Raw genomic sequence first — 18,508 nt, forward strand, 5'->3', positions numbered from 1 at the left:
CCCCTTGCCCTTACTTGTCCCCTTCGGAGCACAGAGCGGCATTCATTCCGTTCCCAAGCTAGCTTGGATCGACTGGATCGACGACGACGACAACAGCGAGAGACCCCAATGCCTGCCAACGCTTGGCGTCACGTACGAGTCGCTTGCACTGCCTCTTCCGCTGCGCGTCAGGACGTCAGTCCCCCTACCCCTTGCCCCTCGACTCGTGCCACACGTGGATTTCGGCTTTTCTTTGTTTTCATATGTTCCTATCGTACAACTAATGCGCAACTATCAAGGGTTTTGTGGGGTTTTTACTCGTGCTCGCGAGAGTCTATAGACGTAGCAGGTCGTGACATCAGCTGCCCTGACGGCGCAGGAACCTATCACGGGGCTAGCCCACAGTCTCCGGGCGTGGCATGCGGCGGAGAGTGCTGGGTTCGCGGGATGGTTGAGGCGGTCGTGGGTGAAGCTGGAGGAGGTAGGAGGAGGGGAGGAGGGGCGAGGAGGAGGATAGACAAGTGGCTGAGCGAGCGAGTAGCCGAGCTGCAGAAGAAAATGTAAAAAGAGCAGAGCGAAATGAACAGCTGGATGGGGAGGGGGGTTGGATGGTGCAGGGTGGTGTGGGGGTGTGAACGAGGGTCTTGAGGGTGTTGTCGAGGAATTGGAACCTCTGGGGGTGTCTGGCTATCGATGCCGCCATACCCAGTGTCCATGCCTTTGCGTGGCAAAGGTCCTCTCTCTACTGCCGCCGAGGCGGCGGCGCTGCGTTTTGGGGGTGGCAGTGGAGAGAGGGGGACGTGGTATGGCTCGGGGAGGTAGAGCCTGAAGAGGGAGGATAGTCGGTAAGGGATAGGCAGCGACAAGCATGCCTAGTTTATGCAAGGGGGTACCGGACGTATACGGTACCCGTTTAGATGAGGCCACCGGCCTCGGCGCGACGCTGCATCCGGCTCTGAGCACGGACGACCGAGGGCGACACGCCCTGGCGCTTGGCGTCGACGAGGGGGCCATCCGAGTGGATGCCCTGGCGGTGGCGCTCGAGGTCGTGCAGACGCGAGAAGGAGCGCTTGCACATGTGGTGGGGGCACTGGTGGGGCTTGGGGCGGAGGGGGTCGTGGGTCTGGACGTGCGACTTGAGGTTGAAGACGCGAGCGAAACCACGGCCACAGACGGTGCACTTGTGGCGCTTCTTGGGGTCGTCGGGGGTCTTGCCCGGGACGTAGCCGCGGCCGCCACCGTGGAGGTTGGGAATCGACACGTTCGAGTGCGAGTCGTCGGCCTCGGGCGAGCCAAACTCAAGCTCGTCGGCCTCGATCTCGTTCTCGCCGTCAATGGCGGGGAGCGAGGGACCGGTGGTGGCAAACGAGGGGTGCTTGGCGTCGGCGAGCGTGGCCGAAGCGCTGTAGGTTGGGGTCGAGGGGAAGGGGGGCGAAGCACCCGAGACCGACGTGCTAGCCGACTGGCGCGACCAGAGCGAGGGAGCCTGGGGCACGCCGGGGGCAGTGCCGTCAAACGACGTGCGCTGAGGCATGTAGTAGTTGGTCATGGCGTTGCGCTGGGCAGCGGCGGCCTGCTGAGCGGCAGCCTCGTGAGCCTGCAGGTGCGACTGGGCCTGAGCCTGGGCGTGGAACACGTGCTGCTGCTGCTGGTGGTGCTGCTGCTGGTACGTGAAGGTCTGGTTCCATCCCGCGGCAGCCGACGGGGCGGGGGCCGAGAAGAAGGGGGCAGGCTGGTGGGTCTGGAGGGAAAGCATGGCGTTGCGAGCGTTCTTGAGAACGTCTTCAGTGCCCATTGGCTGGCGCGACTCGAGGAGAGAGAGTGATAGTTCAGCCTGTGCCTGAGCTGCGAGGGCCTTGTAGTGGAGGAAGCGCTCGAGGTGGTGGACGCTCAGGGCCTCTGCGGTGGTGGTAGGCGAAGTGGCGGTGCTCGAAGAGAGACCGGCAGCGGCAACAGCAGAAACGTCGAGTCCGTCAAACTTGAAAGACGTGGGCGAGAGGCCGGTGAGGGTAGAGAGCTTGGGGGAAACAAGCGTGGTCGACGACTGGGGGGACGCGACGAAGGGGTCGTGCTCTGATCCCGAAGGGGTTGTGTGACGCGCTACAATGTGGTCAAGGGGCTCAAGATCAAAGTCGAGAGCACCGGCAGCAGCGTCCGACGAGTCGGACAGAGGCGGCGAGGGGAGCGTGTACTGGCGAGAAGGAGAGTGCGCCTGCGAAGAGTTCTTTGTCGAGACAAAGAGGTTGGATGGAGGGCGGGGACGAACAAGTCCTGCGTCGTGGGATTCCGACATATGGCGGTGGGTGAAGGGCTGGCTAGCGCCGGCGCTACAGGTGCGTAAGTGTTTGTATAGCGAGTTGGGCGAAAGGGGGGGTGTGGTTGGGAGTGTTTGGATGCACGATGTGTGTGATGAGCAAGTAGATGATAAAGGGAGGATGGGATGAAGAAGAGAGAAGTGGAACAAGGGTGGTGACGGTGTGAAAAGGGGGAAGGGGGGGGAGGGGGTTGTTGGGGGGGGGGAGGAGGGTGAGGGCGTGGCGTGGCGGGCCTGAGGCAGTGTGCGGTCGCAGCAAGCGAATGTTGTAGTGGTGGTGGTGGTGGTGGGTGTGGGTGTGGAGTGGTGCGCGCGGGTGTGGGTGTATGGGTGGGCATGCAGTGTGGGTGTTGTGTCGGTTGGGTGACGGAGAGAGGGGGAGGCAAAGGGAAGGCGAGGCAAGGGAAGCGAGGGTTGCGAGAGGGCAAAGGGCAAGAAGAGAGGAGGGACTGGTTGACAGGGCAGCCCACCCCCCCACCGGGCGCAACCCACGACCCCGGGCGCAACTACCAAAGAAACTGAATTTCAAGTGACAGCATTCTTTTGGGATTAACAACCCGGGCTTGAACCCGTAGTGCGGCCCGCATGGGCATCAAATCCCCAGGAATAGACTCTGAGGAAATAGGGAATAGAGCTCGAGGGGGGTATCCCGGGCTAATCAAGGCAGCAGCAAGCGGCAAAAAGGCTCGCCGTCAGAGGCGAAGGTACCAAAACGGATCTGAGCTTTGACCCAAGTTTCAGGGGCAGGTGTGTCTCAGGGAGGGAAATTGTGGCGATGCAGAGCGTGATTTCGGACCCGTGTCCTCGTCTTCTCCCTGCACTCGTCCCATCAAACGGCACGGTTGACGAGAGTTTATGCAGGTTTCGGGAAGGACGCACGCACGACACCTGGTGGCCATTGGGTAATGATACCGGAGCAAGATCCAACACCACGACACACACCGCACAGTGGAGGTGGTGGTGGGCAGTGAGTGGAGTGACAAAGCGTCCACACGCTGCCCGACGTTGCCGAGTGTGCCGAGGCGAGTGGAACAGGGACGGACCCGTAATCAGCCCGTTCCTACGCGGCTGAAGCGACGGCAGTCTTATTCTCTGCCATCGCCTGCGCATGCTCGGCATTTGCGGGCAAGGGAAGCGGTGGAGGGCTGGGGGTGGAGGCCGGGTGCTGCGGGCGCAGGAGGCAGCGAGAGCAAGTGCCGCCGCCGCTGCTGCTACGCTATTGAGTCGCACGCACAATTCAGACCGCGCACACTGGTGTAGCAGTCCTCATGCCCCATGCGATCCCACGCCAGGCCAACAAATTAACAAACCCCGCCCACCTCCCTCGCCTCGCCACTGTTGCCTGAAACCCGCCGCCTCCACATATCGTTCCGGCCGACGGAGTGATGAAAATGATCCCGCTCAGAAAGTGCCCGAGGTCGGGCTTCATAGCCGAGGCACCGGGGGCGAGTGGGCCTTGCGAGCCTTGCCGCGGCCGCCGGCGACAGCGGCAGACGACAGACAGCGAGCATACCGAGGTGGTGTGCTGCTCTGCTTGCATGCGAGTAGCGGGGGTAGAGTGGAGTATGGCATCGGTGAATCACACCATGGCGCCATATCCCCACTCCAGGCGAGCGCGGGGGAGACAAAGCACAAAGCAGGGGGATTCAAGCACCGGGACAAGTCACGTCGCCACACAACTGATACACGGGACGGAGGGGCGGAGGAACGATGGAAGGGGTGGATGTAGCAAGAAAGCAGCACTCACAGTGGTGACGCTCCTCGTGTGAGGTGGTCAAGTGGTCGCGGTGGTGTACGAAACACAAGTTATCAACAAACCCAAGTTGGCTGATTGACCGAGATGTTGGTGGAAGTGGGGAAGACTGCGGCGGCTTGGGCTGCGGTGCATCTGATAATATATCGTCAGCCCGGCAAAAACCCGCACCGGGCTACTCCGCTGCGCCGCACGAGGTGTCATTGTGTGACCAGGTATGAGCAGGGGCGACGTCTGCAGCAACAGTAGCAAGTGATGCAACGAGCGCGAGTGATGCAAGAGGCCGATGGGTGCACCGGCGCTAGCCTCGCCTCGCTCCCTAGCCCAAGGAACGCCCCTGCGTCCGCTGACAGTCCTCCTGCTGCTTCCTCTCGCTCGTCGCGATGTCCTGCGCCGCAGCTTGGCACCGCGGCACCGGGCGGGCGACTACTGCAAGTAGAATGCGTCATCGGGCCAATGTGGCATCATGCTGTGGTGTTTCGGGCGCACCACTCCTATGACGACCGAGGCGCCCTTCGGCGACTGACTGGAATGACAGACCGCGCCGCCGCTCGCTCGCTGGCCCGCCGGCTCCACTTCCCAAGTATGTAGTCGGTCTGCGGATCTCGCGCTGCATGCCCACCCCGCCACCGCCGTCAGTCAGGTCACACGCCCAACATATCCACAGTCATCCGCAGCGCGTCACCGCCGCCAGGCGCCACGCGCCATGGCGTGCAGCGCTCGTGCCAAAATCGTCGCGAGCCCCCTATTTTCGCCTCTCGCAAAGGTCGCCCGACAGCTGTCCGTGTCGGGTGGGCGTGTCCTCGGCGCCGAGAATGGGGCGCTGGCGCCCTAGAATAAGAAGCGGCCAAGGTGCGTTTTGGATGCAGGTGACTTGCTACTCCCTGTATCTGGTGCTCGGCACTGTCGCCTGCGCGCCTGCGTGCGTGTGGCGTGCGGATCCGGCGCCGAAACAGGGTGGCCAATGGGAGCGGACTAGCAAGGCGGGTTGGCACCGCCAACTTGCCACCACCACCACCTGTCTGCTCTATCTCGGTCGGTCAGTGCCCTCGACCCTTGCTTGCAGTGGAGAGTGGCTGCGCACAGAGATAGGGTCACTTGGTATAGCCTATGCACGGCACAAGGTCGCATTTTATCCTGCACTTGCCCGAGACGAGCGCCGCCCGCCCGCGGCCACGATCCTCGAACACCAACACCACTGGCGGCACCGCCGCTTCCTCGGAATAGGTTGCGACGACCATACCATCACACGCCAACATACCCCTCCACCTGCCATATCTCCGATGCAATAATAACCATCTGCATTCCCTGCAGACTCCAATCCCCGTAACGAGTCGCACGCCCCCACGCGATAGCCTTAGCCTCATTCCCCAGTTGGTGGGCATGGCCGCCGCCGAGTTGGACCGCGAGGGCGGCATGTATTTTGTCCGTCCACCATACTCGACTAACTCCAAGATGAACGGTGGAATGCATAACCCACACTATGCTAATGCTTACAGACAAAAAATGCACTCGTACAACCGCCGCATGCGCCGCGGCGGACTTTAGAATGGTGTAGTAGTGCCACAAATGTGGTCGTGGCTCGGCCGAGCCCGAGCTCGCCTCTCGTCTACGAGAAGAAGTATGCCGAGTCACGGATCTTCTCAACGTCAAACACACCACGAGGTGGAGGACGGGGAAGAATGTCGCGGAAGCGCACAAACTTGTGGCCGTTGAGCGTCAGGACCTCCATGTCCTCGTTAACCTCGGACAGGTCAATGCCCTCGGATCCCTCGACAACCTTCTCGTTCACAATCGCCGAGTCAGGGTCTTGGTCGGCGTCGGCATCGGCATCGGCATCGGCGAGCGAGGCGGTAGCGTCATCGACCTCCCCAACCGCTGCTTCAGACGCCTCGACAGCCTTGGTCCTCTTCTCGCTCGCCTTGCGCTTCTCCGCAATGTTCTTAAAGTACGCACTATCCCTGTTGATCGGGATGCAGTTGTCGCCGTAGCGCTCGAGGAACTCGTCGTGCAGCTCGCCGATCAAGTTTTGCGTGTGCAGGTGGATGAACGTGTCGCGGATGACCTCAGACATGGGCTCGACAGTCGCCGCGTGCGTCCAGTACGAGTCATGCACCGACGCAAACTGAATGTTGGACTGGTTGCACTGCACGGCAGTGAGCAGCATGTGCGTGGCGTCGAGCGAGTGGACAAAGTTGGGAGGGAAGGCAGTGGCCTGCTTCTGAGGGCTAACCTCGGACGGGGCGTTGGGGTCGTGGATGAAGACGGTCTGGAGCGAAGTCATGATCTGCTTCTTGGCAGCCTTGCGGTACGGCTGAACAACTGGGAGGCCCAACGGCGTGGTCCACACCACGGCCGTCATGAGCTCCTTGGACAGACGTCCCTTGCCCGCGTCCGACTTCCTCTTCTTCTTGCTGGGGTCCTCAGGGGCAGTGGCAATCGACAGACGCTCGGGAGGGATCGACTTGGCAACGAGGCGAGCGCTCATTGTGAGCCAGTCCTGGATAGCACGGGCACCACTGAACAGATCACCGATCGAGGCAAGAACCTTGCGGGCGACATACGAAGAGACCATGTAGACGTCGTCGCCGGTAAGGCCGCCACGGGCAATGAGCTGCTTGGCGATCTGATCGCGGGCACCGATGAACGTGACACCGTACACAGTCGTCATGACAGTCTGCTTGACAACCTTTCGGCCGAGGGGTCCGTCGATAAGCAGCGCCACAGGGACATTGTTCTTCTTGTCCTCCTCAATCGAAGCATTGACGAGGTCGGCGACACCGGTGTAAATGTCGGCGGGGCGGTCACCCTTCTCGAGGTTGACAGCCTTGGCACCGCGCACATCGCCACCGAGGGCAGCGTAGTGCTGCATGCCGTTACAGGTGCCGTCCTGGTGCACGGGGAGGCTCGACTCGTACTTGGTCGGGTCGGGCGAGCGGAGGGCGGCGGTCAGGTCCTTGCACACCGCGAGGCACTGCCACGGGTCCTCGGCCTTGAGCCACCAACGACGGCCAGTGAGCGGGTTGTCGGCCGAGTCAAAGATGTCGGCCTCGTGCTCCTGGGCATACTTGGCACGGTCCTCGAAGCTGGCCTTGTCAAAGCCAGTCACGTTGGCGAGATGGATCTGAAGCCACTTGAGGCCTTGCGCGCCAAGGGGCTTCTTGATGCCAAACGTCAACAAGCCACGGCAAAGATCGTCACCGACAGGCGACAGGTGAGGCGGGATCGGGTAGGCGCGACCGCGGAAGTCCATGTTGTGGGGAATGTAGAAGACGTCGTTGAGGTACGAGCGGGCAATCTCGAGGTTGTAGTTGTACTTGCATCGCTCGGCGTGGTCCTTGCGCTGCTGGGCCAAGACCATCTTGAGGTTGTGCACGTACGACGATCGCTTGGCCGGGTCCGTGTCCCTCGGGTCCGGCTTCTCGGGCATCACGTAGGTTGTCTTGTCGGGGGTCGCAGGAATATCGCCGATAGCCTCGCCCGAGTTCCACGCCTCGAGCACAACGTCAAAGACTCCACGGTTGATGCGCCAAGGAGTCGACGATAGGACATCAAGACCGTGGAAAACCGGGGTGAGGTGGTCGTTTTGGCTAGCAGCCTTGAGGTAGTTCATCTGCTCGACAGAGTCCTTGAAGCGCATCATCGTGACGGGGGTGGCAAGGTACGCGCCGTCGTTCCACTGGGTCCATGGGCGAGGGGGAACAAGCATGGGCAGGTGCTTGGGGTGAATCACCTGGCGAACCGAGTCGGCAGCCAAGCGCGAAGCGACAACTGGGTTGAGGCGGATGACACCGAGCTTCTTGCCGCGCAAGTACTCGTACTCGTGGTTGAAAGCTGGCTGCTCCTCGGTGACCTTCTCACCAGTCAAGGGATCGACACCAGTGCGCGGGACCTTGGCGATCTTGATGAGGCCCTCAACAAGGTGGCTTCCAAGGCTCATCTGAAGCATCTGCGACCAGGGCGGGGTCCAGACGGAGCGAAGATCGGCGTTGATCTTGTTGCTCATGTCCTGAGTTGACTCGGCGGCGCTCTGCTCTCGCTCCTTTCCAATCTGGGTCCACAGTTCTCCAATGTTCCTGCGCGAAGGCTTTTGCGTCTGCGAGTCGACTGCGCGTTGCCACAGGGCAGAGTCGGTGCCAACAACGGTGCGGATAGTCTCGGCGCGGTGCTCTGTTTCGACTGCCTTGCCAACAGACAAGACACCTCGCAAAGTCTTCATGCCGTCTGTGACGCCTCCGGATCCGATCATGCGCATGACTTCGAGGATGGTGATGAGGGCCATCTTCTTGGGGGGGAGGACGGTCAAGTAAAGGAGCATGGCGCTGTCCTTCATCTTGGCGTTGGACGAGTACCTTGGGGCTAGCAGTTCAGCCTTGGTCAAGTTTTTGTTGTCCACCCGCTCGCGCATCTCCTTGATGTCCTGCTCGAGGTACTCGGTCAACAGGACATGCCAGCGGTGCATGTGGCCTTGCAGCTCGTCGCGCTGAAGGCGAGAATTGCCAACGACGTCGGAGAGGCCAGCCTCTTCCAAGGCCTTGGCGGAGTGGGCGAGCTCCGCCTCGGCGGCCGCGTACGAGGCGCGTTCGAGATCCATCTGTCGCTGGAAGGTGCTCAAAGGCGAGTTGATGTGCGTGAGAGTGTCGCGGAGGTTGGTGATGGTGAAGCGAGCTTGGGGGCCGAGCTCGCTGCGGTCAGCCTCCTTGACTTCCGGGAGATGAGAGAGCTTGCGAGTCTTGGGCTGCTTGGGAACGACAAGGACAGGCGACACTTCGGGCACGACCTCGCGCTCCATGAACTCGCGCTTCTCCCGCTCGATGCCTTGCAGCTCGGTGATCTGCGCCAGAAGGTCGGCACGCGCGCCACGCCTGGCAAAGTCGGCGAGCTTCTTCAGCGCCTTCTCCAGGTCGGAGGTCTGCAGGTTCGCAAGGAGCGGCGTGAGACCCAGGTTGGGGTTCTCGATGTAAGGAACAATCGAGTCCAGTGGCGAGTTGGAGCTGGGAACAAGTCAGCAACAGCTACCTTCAGTGTACCCACCTCACGAGACCGGCAAACCATCCGCGGTAGACACGAACACCGTCGTGGTCCAGCATAGGGATACCGCGAGTTCCCTTGTGCGTCGTCTCCCAGTCCCAAACCAGCTGGAGTGCGCGATGGCGCCAGAGGGCAGCCTCACGCTCGGATTGAGCCTTTGTCCCTTTCACGGCGAGGGCGGCGACACCTTTGATGACGTTGGCGAAGACCTCGGAAGAGGGGAGGCGTGCGAGGCCAGCCTTGACGTCGTCGAGAAGCTGGGTGAAGATCTGATAAGCGCGGGGAACGAATTCTGGGCGGCTGGAGCAGATGGAAAGCATGGCGATCGTGTCGACTGTGCTGGTCGGCTTGTAGAGCTCGGCCTGGAGCGACGACATGGGCACCTCGACGTCCATCGGCAATGGTGATGGCAGCTGGATGGAAGGCAGCCTGCGGCCGGGACCATGCGAGATCTTCATATCCGGGTGGGGGTTGAACTTGTGAGGCTCTTCGTACCGCGACTCGCGGTTGCTGGCAAAGATTGCTGGGTCCATGACCCGGCCGTGGGCCTCGGCAAGTGCTGGCTGCGCCGCTGCCGGGGTCGTAGGCTTGGCATATGACCTAGCACAGCTCACACATGTTGAGGGGAGGCGGGATGATGAGGCGTGAGGTGTGCGACGAAGGGCTGCGACCTTGATTTGCGAGCGAAGCATTGTGAACTGAAGTGAGATGGGGGTGGGTGACCGTGTGACCTGGTCGTGTGGCCTGTGGTTTGTTTTGCCTTTTAAAGTGACTTGTGTTTCTAGCCCTAGCTAAAGGGTTTCGAATGTCGAGTTTGATGAAGAGTCTCCTTGTCTAGTTGTATGCAGTCGATGGTATATGCTGAGAGATGAAGATGTTGTAGGTGCTGTCGTTGAGTACACTTGCTAGTGTGGGGTATGCGACAATCAAAGGATGCACACCTTGCAGAGGGTTGACGAAATCCGTCACTAAAAATCGACTGTCGGGAGAACAAGCTTTCCGGCGGGTCACGTGATTTGCCACATGGCAGGGCGGCCACCTCCGGCACCTCCGTGCGCCTTCCTTCCTTGGTGCGCCACATCGACGACGCGAGATGCACACCACCACGGCTTGTCTGTCTGCCCCTCCACGGCCTTCACCACTCAACTCATCATCGACAAACCGCATCTTCGAGCATCAGCGCAGCCGGCGCACCCCCCAACACCCACTCTACCCACAACCATGACCACCTCGGTCACGCTCCAGGCGCTCCAGGCGACCGAGGCCCCAACAGACCTGCTTCGAGCGCTCAAAGAGCTCAAGAACGCAGTCATTGGCAACACTTGGAAGAAGGTAGAGTATGCAGGGGATGACGCCTTGTTGAGATTGTGAGTGGCACCCAGCAGCAGCTGCAGCAGCACCCAAGCTCACACACGCACACAGCCTGCTGGGGCTCCTCGTCCCTCCAGCCGCAGGGGACGACCTCGGTGTCGACCTCGTGGCCGAAACAGCCGTGATAATCGGCGCGCTCGGCTCCGCAGGCTCGTTGACGCTGCGGCCGCTCCTAGCCGCGCGGGTGCCGGAGACGATACTGGCCGTCATCCGCGCGCTGCCCCCGTCCCCCGAGCACCCGCTCCACCCCGGCGCGCGCCGCATGCTTCCTCCCCTGCTCCGCGCGCTGCGCAACGTGCTCGGTGCGACTGCCGACGCAGTGTGGGGCCACATGTGGGGCGTGGGCGGCGAACAAAAGGTCGTCGGAACCGGCTTGGTTGGTGAAGACGTGATCACGCCCGCGCGTGTGGGCCCGAGAGGCAACGCCGCGGTGTGGAAGGCCGAGGCCAGCGCTGCCTTGGTATTGGTGTTTGAGCCGCAGAACTACACCGCGCTCCTCAGCCTCCTCGACGCGTGCCCCGACGCCGTGGTCCTGTTACCGCTGTACCAGCTCCTCGCTCGCCTCATCCAGCTCCCGTCGCATCGCGAGGCGCTCGGCCTCCACGGTGCCGGTGGTGCCGACGCGGACGCGCCGCCCTTCCTCACCAGCCACCTGCTCGAGACGATCGCAAACTGGTTCGTGCCCGGCCGCAAGCCGAACCCCAAGCTCCTTGAGGCCGCGCTCGATCTCCTGGCCGCGCTGGTCAAGGGCCAACCCCGCGTCGCGGCGTACATCCGCGAATGGTCCGCGACAAGCCCAATAGCCGTCGTCTACGACGACGATGAGGAGCCCACGCCGTTCCCAGACGTCGCCGTCTTCGTCCAGCTGATGGAGACGGGCCCGCCTGGCGTTCGGATCGCGGTGGCAGGATGCCTGACGCACATCCTCAAGGCCATCAAATCCGGCCCGCTGCGCGAACGGTCCATCGTCAGCCTCACAAACGTCACTCTCACCAACCTCAACCTCCTCGGCGTCATCATCAAGCTCATGCGAACCGAGGCCATCGAGGAGCGCGTCAAGCTGTCCTTTGTTCTTGCCGCGCTTGTGTCCGATGACGAGCGTCTGCAAAAGACTGCCGCAGAGCAGGGGTGCCCAAAGCTGCTGATCAGCATGCTCATTCAAGTCGATGCCGACGAGGCTCGCGGCGAGCTGGGCCATGACTCAGCATCCCGCATGCGCGAAGCAGTACTACTGGCGCTCTCGGCCCTAGCATTCAACCACGAGCCGACACGCTCGCTCATCGCCGACGCGTCGCCACCCGTTCTTCCGCTGGTGTGCGCAGCGCTCAGTCACCCGAGCTACGGTGTACGTGCCGCCGCGTGCTGCCTCGCCCGGGCGCTCTCTCGCACCGTCGCGATCATGCGCACGTCCATTGTTGACTCTGGTGTCGGCGAGGAGGTCGTCGCCGCGCTCCGACGCGAAGTCGCCCGCCGGCGCGCCGAGCCCATCGACGGGCCGATTGACGCCGACGGAGACGACTCGATGGACGTGACGCTTGAAGAGGAACTCGGCGACCGCTCCTGGACCGTCGAGGTTGCGGCCACGGCGACAATCTGCAACCTCGTAACCAACTTTTCTCCGCTCAAGGACAAGCTGCTGGGGAACGGCGGCCTGGAGCTTTTGGTTGAGCTCACTGCGTCGCCACACGAGCCACTGGCGCTCAACGCGCTGTGGGCACTCAAGAACGTGACGTACCATGCAAGCGAGGCGCTCAAGGCAGAAGTCATGGCCGTGCTTGGGTGGGACACGCTGCGCCGCTTCATCTCAGCCGAGACGCCCAAGCAGCTCCGCGCTCACGCCCTCGACATTGTCCAGAACCTACTCGACGACCAGACGGCCGTCCAGATGAACAAGACGGTCGAGGCCCTGGGCCTCGAGTTCATCATCAACGTCGTGGCGGACAGCATCCGTCCCACAGTCGACATCGACCTCGACCTCTGTGAGCCAGGTCTGTACATCCTCAGCCACCTCGCGCTCGGGGGCAACGAACTCCGCAACGCAATCACGACGCGAGTCGAGCTCCTCGAGGCCCTGAGCTCGACCCTCAACGTCCCGTACGACGAGGTGCGCATCCCTGCGCTGCGTGCCCTCCGCCACCTCGTCGACTCGAACTCACGCCGCCGCCCCCGCCAGAACATTGTGGACCTTCTCCAGCCGTATCAGCTCAAGACGCGTGTTCGGGAACTCGCCGAATCGGACACGAGCGTCTCTGTGCGTGCTGGCGCCGTGGCCCTTCTCGAGTTGCTTGAACGCGCCAAGTAGCCTTGCGATACCCTCCGTCCCTCCCTCCCTCCCTCCCTCCCTCCCTCCCTCCCCCCCCCCTACCCCCCTAGCCTCCACCTATCAGTTGTAAACATCTCTCAGAAGTTGCATAGTGGCATAACACGCAGGCATAGCGTTAGCGCGGTGAATCATAATTTGTTTCATAAGAACCATGCAAATGCTGTTGTACAGGATATTTATTAGTAGGCGGCTGCGACGCCACTCTTCCTACTATCGCTGGCGGCGAAGACGCGGCCCTTGGCGTCGACAAGCACGGCCTGGACCTCGCTCGCGCCGACGTTGATGTCAAACTCGCCGATCGTGTGGTTTCTCGCGCGGAGCGCGGCAAGCCACGCGTCCGCCGGCCGCTCAGGCCCGACCTCGAGCGTGGTAATCACCGGCGAGACCTGGTTATGCAGGCGGGGGCGCTCGACGGCGGCCGAGATGTCGTCGCCGCACTGGAGGTTGAGGAGCACCTGCGCGACCGAGGGGAAGATGCGCGAGCCGCCCGAGCCGCCGAGCACGGCGCGCACGTTGCCCTTCTTGTCGAACACGACGCTCGGCGCCGTCGACGACAGCGGCCGCTTCCCGGGCGCAGGGTAGTTCCACGGGCTGGGCTGGAGGCCAAACGCGTCCGGCACGCCGGGCACGGCAAAGTCGTCCTGCTCGTCGTTGAGGATGATGCCCGTCTTGGGGCACATGACGTGGCTGCCCCAGATGAGGTTGACGGTCGACGTGACGCTCGCGGCCCCGCCCCACTGGTCGATGACGGACAGGTGCGTCGTGCCGTGGTCGAGCGGCGTGTCGTGCACGAGGCCGTAGTATCCTGGCCCGTGGGTCGAGTACTGTCGTTGTCAGCGCAGTCCAAAAGCGCACACCCACTGTGATCTTCTTGCGCTGCTCGTCGGCCCACGCCTTGGTCCGGAACTCGGCCAGCCGCGTGAGGTTGGTCGCAAACTTGGGGTCGGTCACCTCTGACCGCGCGCCAAACGCAAACTTCATCGCCTCGATCGTGTTGTGCGCCGACAACTCGTCCCAGCAGCCCGAGCGGTTGTGCGTGTGAGATAGTCCATCAAGAATGTTGAGCATGCCGAGCATGACGCCACCCGAGCCGGGCGCATCGGTAGTGTAGATGTCCTGGCCGGCAAAAGTGCCACTGATGGCGGGGTACACTCTCTCCTTGTATCCCTGCAGGTCCTTGTGTGTGAGGATACCGCCGTGCGCCTTGACCGTGTCGATAATGTCCTCGGCAATCTCGCCCTCGTACAGAGCCGAAGCGCCCTGGCGCGCGATAACCTCCAGCGTGTCGGCGTACGTCGGGCGCGCGATCCAGTCTCCCTCGATCGCGAGCTGGCCCCGGGGGGCATATACGGCCGCCCAGGTGGGATCGGCGAGCATGAACGCGCCGTAGGTGCGGATCCGGCGCGCGAGCTCCCGGCTCACCTGGTAACTCCTAGCCAGGCGCGCAACAGGAAGCACGAGCTCGGCCCACTCGACGCGCCCGTAGATCTTGTGCGCGCGCTCCAGGCCGCGCAGCTCGCCCGGCGTGCCGACCGCCAGCCCGCCCACCTGCGACGCGTATCGCCCCGCATTCTTGTACATGTCCTTCGTGGCGGCGGCCGGGGCGGTCTCCCTAAAGTCGACCGCGACGACGCGCGCGTCCCGCGCCTTGTCCCGGTCACCGATAAGCAGCTGCACATCGTCGCCGACGTCTGACTCGGTATCGTAGCTCTGCCCCTTGGGGAGTGAGACGAGCGCGAAGCCGCCGCCGCCGATACCCGAGCTGAATGCGTTCAAGAGGCCGATACACAGCGTCGTCGTGATCGCCGCGTCGACTGCCGTGCCGTTTTTCTCCTTTAGGATCGTGAGACCGAGCTCTGAGCACGTCTTGTCCTCTGACGCGACCGCTGCGCGGCCCGGACCAAGGAGGTATGCCGGGTTGCGGGGCAGGCCTGTGGGCTGGGGAGGGGGCGTGAGCTCGGTCTTGGCCGTCGCCATCACTCAGGGTCGCGAGCACGCGATGGATCACGCAAACGACACCGGCAACGGCGTCGGCGTCGCCCGCATAGCACTGCGCCGCAGCTCGGCTCGGTCGACATCGCGTGCAACACCGTCCTCGCGGCATCACGCAAAACCACTCACTGGAGGCAGCTTGTAGATGGGCGGCACCATCGGCCCGTCGTCCTTGCGCCCGCGGACATGGTGGTAGCCAGTCGCTGCGCCCCAGCCGGCGCCGAGGCCGACGAGCAGGATGAGGACGTATGGCGCCCATCTGCGGAACGCGGGCCGGTGGCAGTCGTCCTCAGCGGAGAGCGAGCGGCGTACCCGCTGAGCAAGGGACGGGGCGTGCGCCGCCGTCGTCGGCGGCGGGAGGAGAGGGGCCGTTTCTGACATGCGCTCCTGGGTGGGGTCGGGAGGTGGAGATGAGACTTGTCGATGCAGCACCAGTGGCGAGGTTTAAGAAGTATATACAGAGCGGGAATCAGCGTTACGTTGGGGATGATTGAATGCAACAACAAGCTCCTCGGTGGAGCACCCGCGCGACTTTTGTCAATATGGAATGGCGAGCGGTGACGCCGTGGACCGAAGCGAGAGGCGATCGGTGGCGGGGCAAGCCTCGGTGGGGGTGGCTCGGTGGCTCGGTTCGGCCCACGCGCTTCCTTGACGGATATGGCCGGCGGCAACTCGGCCACCCGAAGCAGTTCGCCGCCACCCAACACTCTTGCATTTCCTTGCTTTCTGGTACAACTTAATTCTGCTCTGCCACTGCTTCCTACTACTCGATGTTGCGGTTGAGAATATACGACTTGTGGCCCGTGGTGAACCACGCCAGCACTCCGAGGCCGAGTAGCCCGGGCACAATCGCAATGTTGTAATCTGATGTCAGCTCAGCCTGCCGCGTCACGACGCACTGAACGAGTCCTTGTCGAAGGGGTACGAGTAGGGGAAGTGATAGAAGATGAGAGTGAAGGACAGATAGGCGACCGCCGAAGCATTGTAGAACCATCCGATGCGGCCGAAGCGCATGGGGCCGGGGTTCTCGAGGTGGCGCTTGTTGAGCAAGTGCATCCCGATGAGGGGGACTGGCAGGTGAGTGTCCGCCACAAGTGAGGGACCTGCCAGCTCGGACTCACGATACGCGGCCGCGATAAGCCCCGCAGCAGAGTTGAACAGCGAGTTGAGCGCCGTGTCCGACCCGAGCAGAATGAGCGTGAAGAGCGAGCAGAAGACGACGTTGAACAGGACCGCCCAGACCGGCACCTGGAGCTTGTGGTGCACTGCTCCGAGGCTGGGGTCAGCGGGCCCAAAGTCACACTCACTATTTCGGGGCGAACGCTCCGCCTTCACGCGCGAACGCAAAGATCGACCGCGAGCTCTGCGTGTCAGCGTGTGGCGCCGACTCCGAACCCACCGTGAGCTGGCACTCGAAGATGGCCATGAACTGCGAGTAGAGGATGATGACGCTGAGGCAGATCACGCCCGGACGTGAGCGAAGCGTGTGGTCCAGGAAGTAGAGGTATGGGACGCTGGGAGCGGTTCAGCGGCTGACCCGTGTATGTACCTACCCAGTCTCGGTGGTCGCCATGGCGAGGAGGTCGACGCCGCAGAAGAGGATCGAGATGGATGTGGCGGTCGCGCTGGTGCGTGAGCGGGGCCGTGTGTCTGCTAGTGGCTCACGTCACGAGCGAGATGATGGGACTCGCAACCATCGCGCGCGGGATGTCAATGTGCGGCCGCGACGTCTCCTCAGCGAGATGCGTGACTGCGTCTGGCACGCCGTACCCGATCCCAAAGGACCCGCACGCGATCATAACCGCCACAAAGTCGCTCCAGCCAGACACGTTGAGCACGGCGCCGAACACCTCCTTTGGCGGCGCGTGCGTCGGCGACACGGCGACCGGGACGATGAGCCAGATGAGGAAGCCGACGCAGAACCAGACCAGGCTGAAGGTCTGGAGCCGGTGCATCGCCCTGGCGTGTTGTCAGCTTGTGGCGAGGCCGGCATAACGCACTTGATCCCGAAGATGTTGATCACGCCGCTGAAGATGCAAAGGCCAGTGTTGAGTGCCCACACCTGCGCCTTGGTCGGGCTGTACGATGGCACAGCGTACGCCACGAGTCCGAGGATCTGGCGCGCTGCGAGTCAGGCCAGACAGCTATGCCCCACCCACCCTCGAGTACGGTCGAGATCATTGTGGCGAAGATGTACACGAGGCACAGGGTCCACGCGACGCCGTACGACCCGAAACGCTTCCACTTGGCGGGGAACAGCTGGAAAGCCCATTCTTGCGGTCCCGAGCTCGTGGGCCATGCGGACGCCATCTCCGCGAGCTGGGCTCATCAGCTCGCCGCGCGCCACACCTCGACGACACCCACAGACAGGTAGATCATCTGGAAGCCGAAACCCGTGATCCACAGCCCGTAGATGAGCACGATTGCCCCGCCGTAGATGATCGTCGAGCTCATCGTCTGGATGACGGCGGCCCACGCGCCGCCCAGAACGAGGGCAACGGCCATAAGCGAGGGAACTGGCGTCAGCGGTGCTGGAACTGCGACGTACTAGAGAACCCCTGCTTCAGCTCGTCGACGTTCGTGACGGCCCCCGAAAGCCCGTGCGCGTGCACGATGTGCTCGAGCTCGAGCTTCGTCGGGTCCAGGTCGTCGTGGTCGTACTTTGCGTCGACGACCGAGGTGGTCACCTGGTCCTTCTCGTCTGGAGTGTTCGGCTTGCCCGTATGTGACATGGTGAGTAGTTAGTGGTGGTGTAGAGTGCTGGCTACAGGCATGTCGCACACCCTTATGTATAACCAGATCTCAGGTCGACCTGAGCAATCCCAGCCGCCACACGGGCAGGGCCGAATGATGGGCACGGCCTGCCGAGCCCCGCCACAATCCGTCACTACCCCACACCTCCTGCCTCTTCCCCAATGATAAGCGGCGTGTATCTGGTCATGTGCAGCATATCAGGAATGTAGCGTGCGTATCTTGTCATGTACGTGTGCATAGCAGGCGGCTGTCAGATTGCCGCGCAGACGAGAAGAGACGAGTCACAGAGCTGGCTCGCATGTCCCGAGATCTGAGCTTGCTCGCTCGCACCGACCGAGTGTGGCGGCCCGCGAGCCGAGTGGAGGCGGACTGGGGCGTCGGCCATCGGCTGCCCCATCGGCGCGATAGATACGACCAGTCCTCCGCTATCAGCGTGCAGCAACAATAAATAGGCTGTCTGTCACCGGCTATGCATGCCCCGACGACCAGACAGACACCACAACAATGCCCTTCCCGACAACCAACTACCCCGGAGCAGGGGACCTCATGGCCGCGAGCGGCCTGTGCCAGGCCGTGCGGGTCGGCAACGTCGTCCACCTCTCCGGACAGGGCGGGTGGGATGCGGGGTTGAAGGTGGACGCCGACCCCAAGGCGCAGATCGAGCAGGCGCTCAAGAATGTCGAGGCGGCGCTGCGGGGGGCCGGGGCGTCGGGGTTGAAGGACGTCTTCAAGGTGTGTCGTGGCGTGCTTCGTCTCCTCTCTCGCGGCTAACGCTGCAGTTTACTGTCTTCGTTACCGGCGAGTTCGACACCTTTGCCACACCGCTCATCGAGCGCCTTAACGAGATCTACGCCGCCGCCATCCCCGCCATGAGCGTCATCGGCGTCAACAACCTCTGGCTGGGGATGGGAATCGAGATTGAGGCGCAGGCGTGGGTCGGCAACGAGGCGGCCAAGGCCAACTTGTAGTAACCATGCATTGCAGTAACAAC

General features: G+C 62.6%; 7 protein-coding genes across 7 annotated transcripts; 2 read left to right on the forward strand and 5 right to left on the reverse strand.

Annotated features, from left to right (window-relative positions):
- Nucleotides 1-365: 365 nt before the first annotated feature.
- LOC62_02G002711 (uncharacterized protein) lies at nt 366-849 on the reverse strand (the record flags this gene model as incomplete). The annotated part of the gene is made up of 2 exons (XM_062769225.1): nt 366-724; nt 780-849. The coding sequence occupies 2 exons, from the start codon at nt 847-849 to the stop codon at nt 366-368; spliced, it is 429 nt and encodes a 142-aa protein (XP_062625209.1).
- Nucleotides 850-892: 43 nt separating this feature from the next.
- On the reverse strand, nt 893-2,272 carry ACE2 (Cell wall transcription factor ACE2; the record flags this gene model as incomplete). The annotated part of the gene is made up of 1 exon (XM_062769226.1): nt 893-2,272. One exon carries the CDS (start codon nt 2,270-2,272, stop codon nt 893-895), a length of 1,380 nt encoding a protein of 459 aa, XP_062625210.1.
- Nucleotides 2,273-5,495: 3,223 nt separating this feature from the next.
- RPO41 (DNA-directed RNA polymerase, mitochondrial) lies at nt 5,496-10,012 on the reverse strand. The gene is made up of 2 exons (XM_062769227.1): nt 9,081-10,012; nt 5,496-9,040 (listed from the first exon to the last, which is right to left on the reverse strand). Exons 1-2 carry the CDS (start codon nt 9,767-9,769, stop codon nt 5,656-5,658), a joined length of 4,074 nt encoding a protein of 1,357 aa, XP_062625211.1. The 5' UTR covers nt 9,770-10,012; the 3' UTR covers nt 5,496-5,655.
- A 204-nt stretch (nt 10,013-10,216) lies between these two features.
- On the forward strand, nt 10,217-12,750 carry ARMC8 (Armadillo repeat-containing protein 8; the record flags this gene model as incomplete). Its single annotated transcript, XM_062769228.1, has 2 exons — nt 10,217-10,444; nt 10,500-12,750. The coding sequence occupies exons 1-2, from the start codon at nt 10,299-10,301 to the stop codon at nt 12,748-12,750; spliced, it is 2,397 nt and encodes a 798-aa protein (XP_062625212.1). The 5' UTR covers nt 10,217-10,298.
- Nucleotides 12,751-12,950: 200 nt separating this feature from the next.
- Nucleotides 12,951-15,238, reverse strand: ggt1_0 (Glutathione hydrolase proenzyme 1; the record flags this gene model as incomplete). The annotated part of the gene is made up of 3 exons (XM_062769229.1): nt 14,893-15,238; nt 13,633-14,733; nt 12,951-13,595 (listed from the first exon to the last, which is right to left on the reverse strand). The coding sequence occupies exons 1-3, from the start codon at nt 15,142-15,144 to the stop codon at nt 12,951-12,953; spliced, it is 1,998 nt and encodes a 665-aa protein (XP_062625213.1). The 5' UTR covers nt 15,145-15,238.
- A 288-nt stretch (nt 15,239-15,526) lies between these two features.
- On the reverse strand, nt 15,527-17,495 carry HNM1_2 (Choline transport protein; the record flags this gene model as incomplete). The annotated part of the gene is made up of 11 exons (XM_062769230.1): nt 15,527-15,627; nt 15,663-15,833; nt 15,885-16,039; nt 16,071-16,126; nt 16,163-16,277; nt 16,317-16,388; nt 16,429-16,722; nt 16,764-16,887; nt 16,923-17,082; nt 17,128-17,279; nt 17,312-17,495. The coding sequence occupies 11 exons, from the start codon at nt 17,493-17,495 to the stop codon at nt 15,527-15,529; spliced, it is 1,584 nt and encodes a 527-aa protein (XP_062625214.1).
- Nucleotides 17,496-18,021: 526 nt separating this feature from the next.
- yjgF (2-iminobutanoate/2-iminopropanoate deaminase) lies at nt 18,022-18,485 on the forward strand (the record flags this gene model as incomplete). The annotated part of the gene is made up of 2 exons (XM_062769231.1): nt 18,022-18,249; nt 18,297-18,485. 2 exons carry the CDS (start codon nt 18,022-18,024, stop codon nt 18,483-18,485), a joined length of 417 nt encoding a protein of 138 aa, XP_062625215.1.
- Between the last annotated feature and the right edge of the window lie 23 nt (nt 18,486-18,508).

This window comes from Vanrija pseudolonga, chromosome 2, assembly GCF_020906515.1.
Source record: "Vanrija pseudolonga chromosome 2, complete sequence".
NCBI classification, from domain to species: Eukaryota; Fungi; Basidiomycota; class Tremellomycetes; order Trichosporonales; family Trichosporonaceae; genus Vanrija; species Vanrija pseudolonga.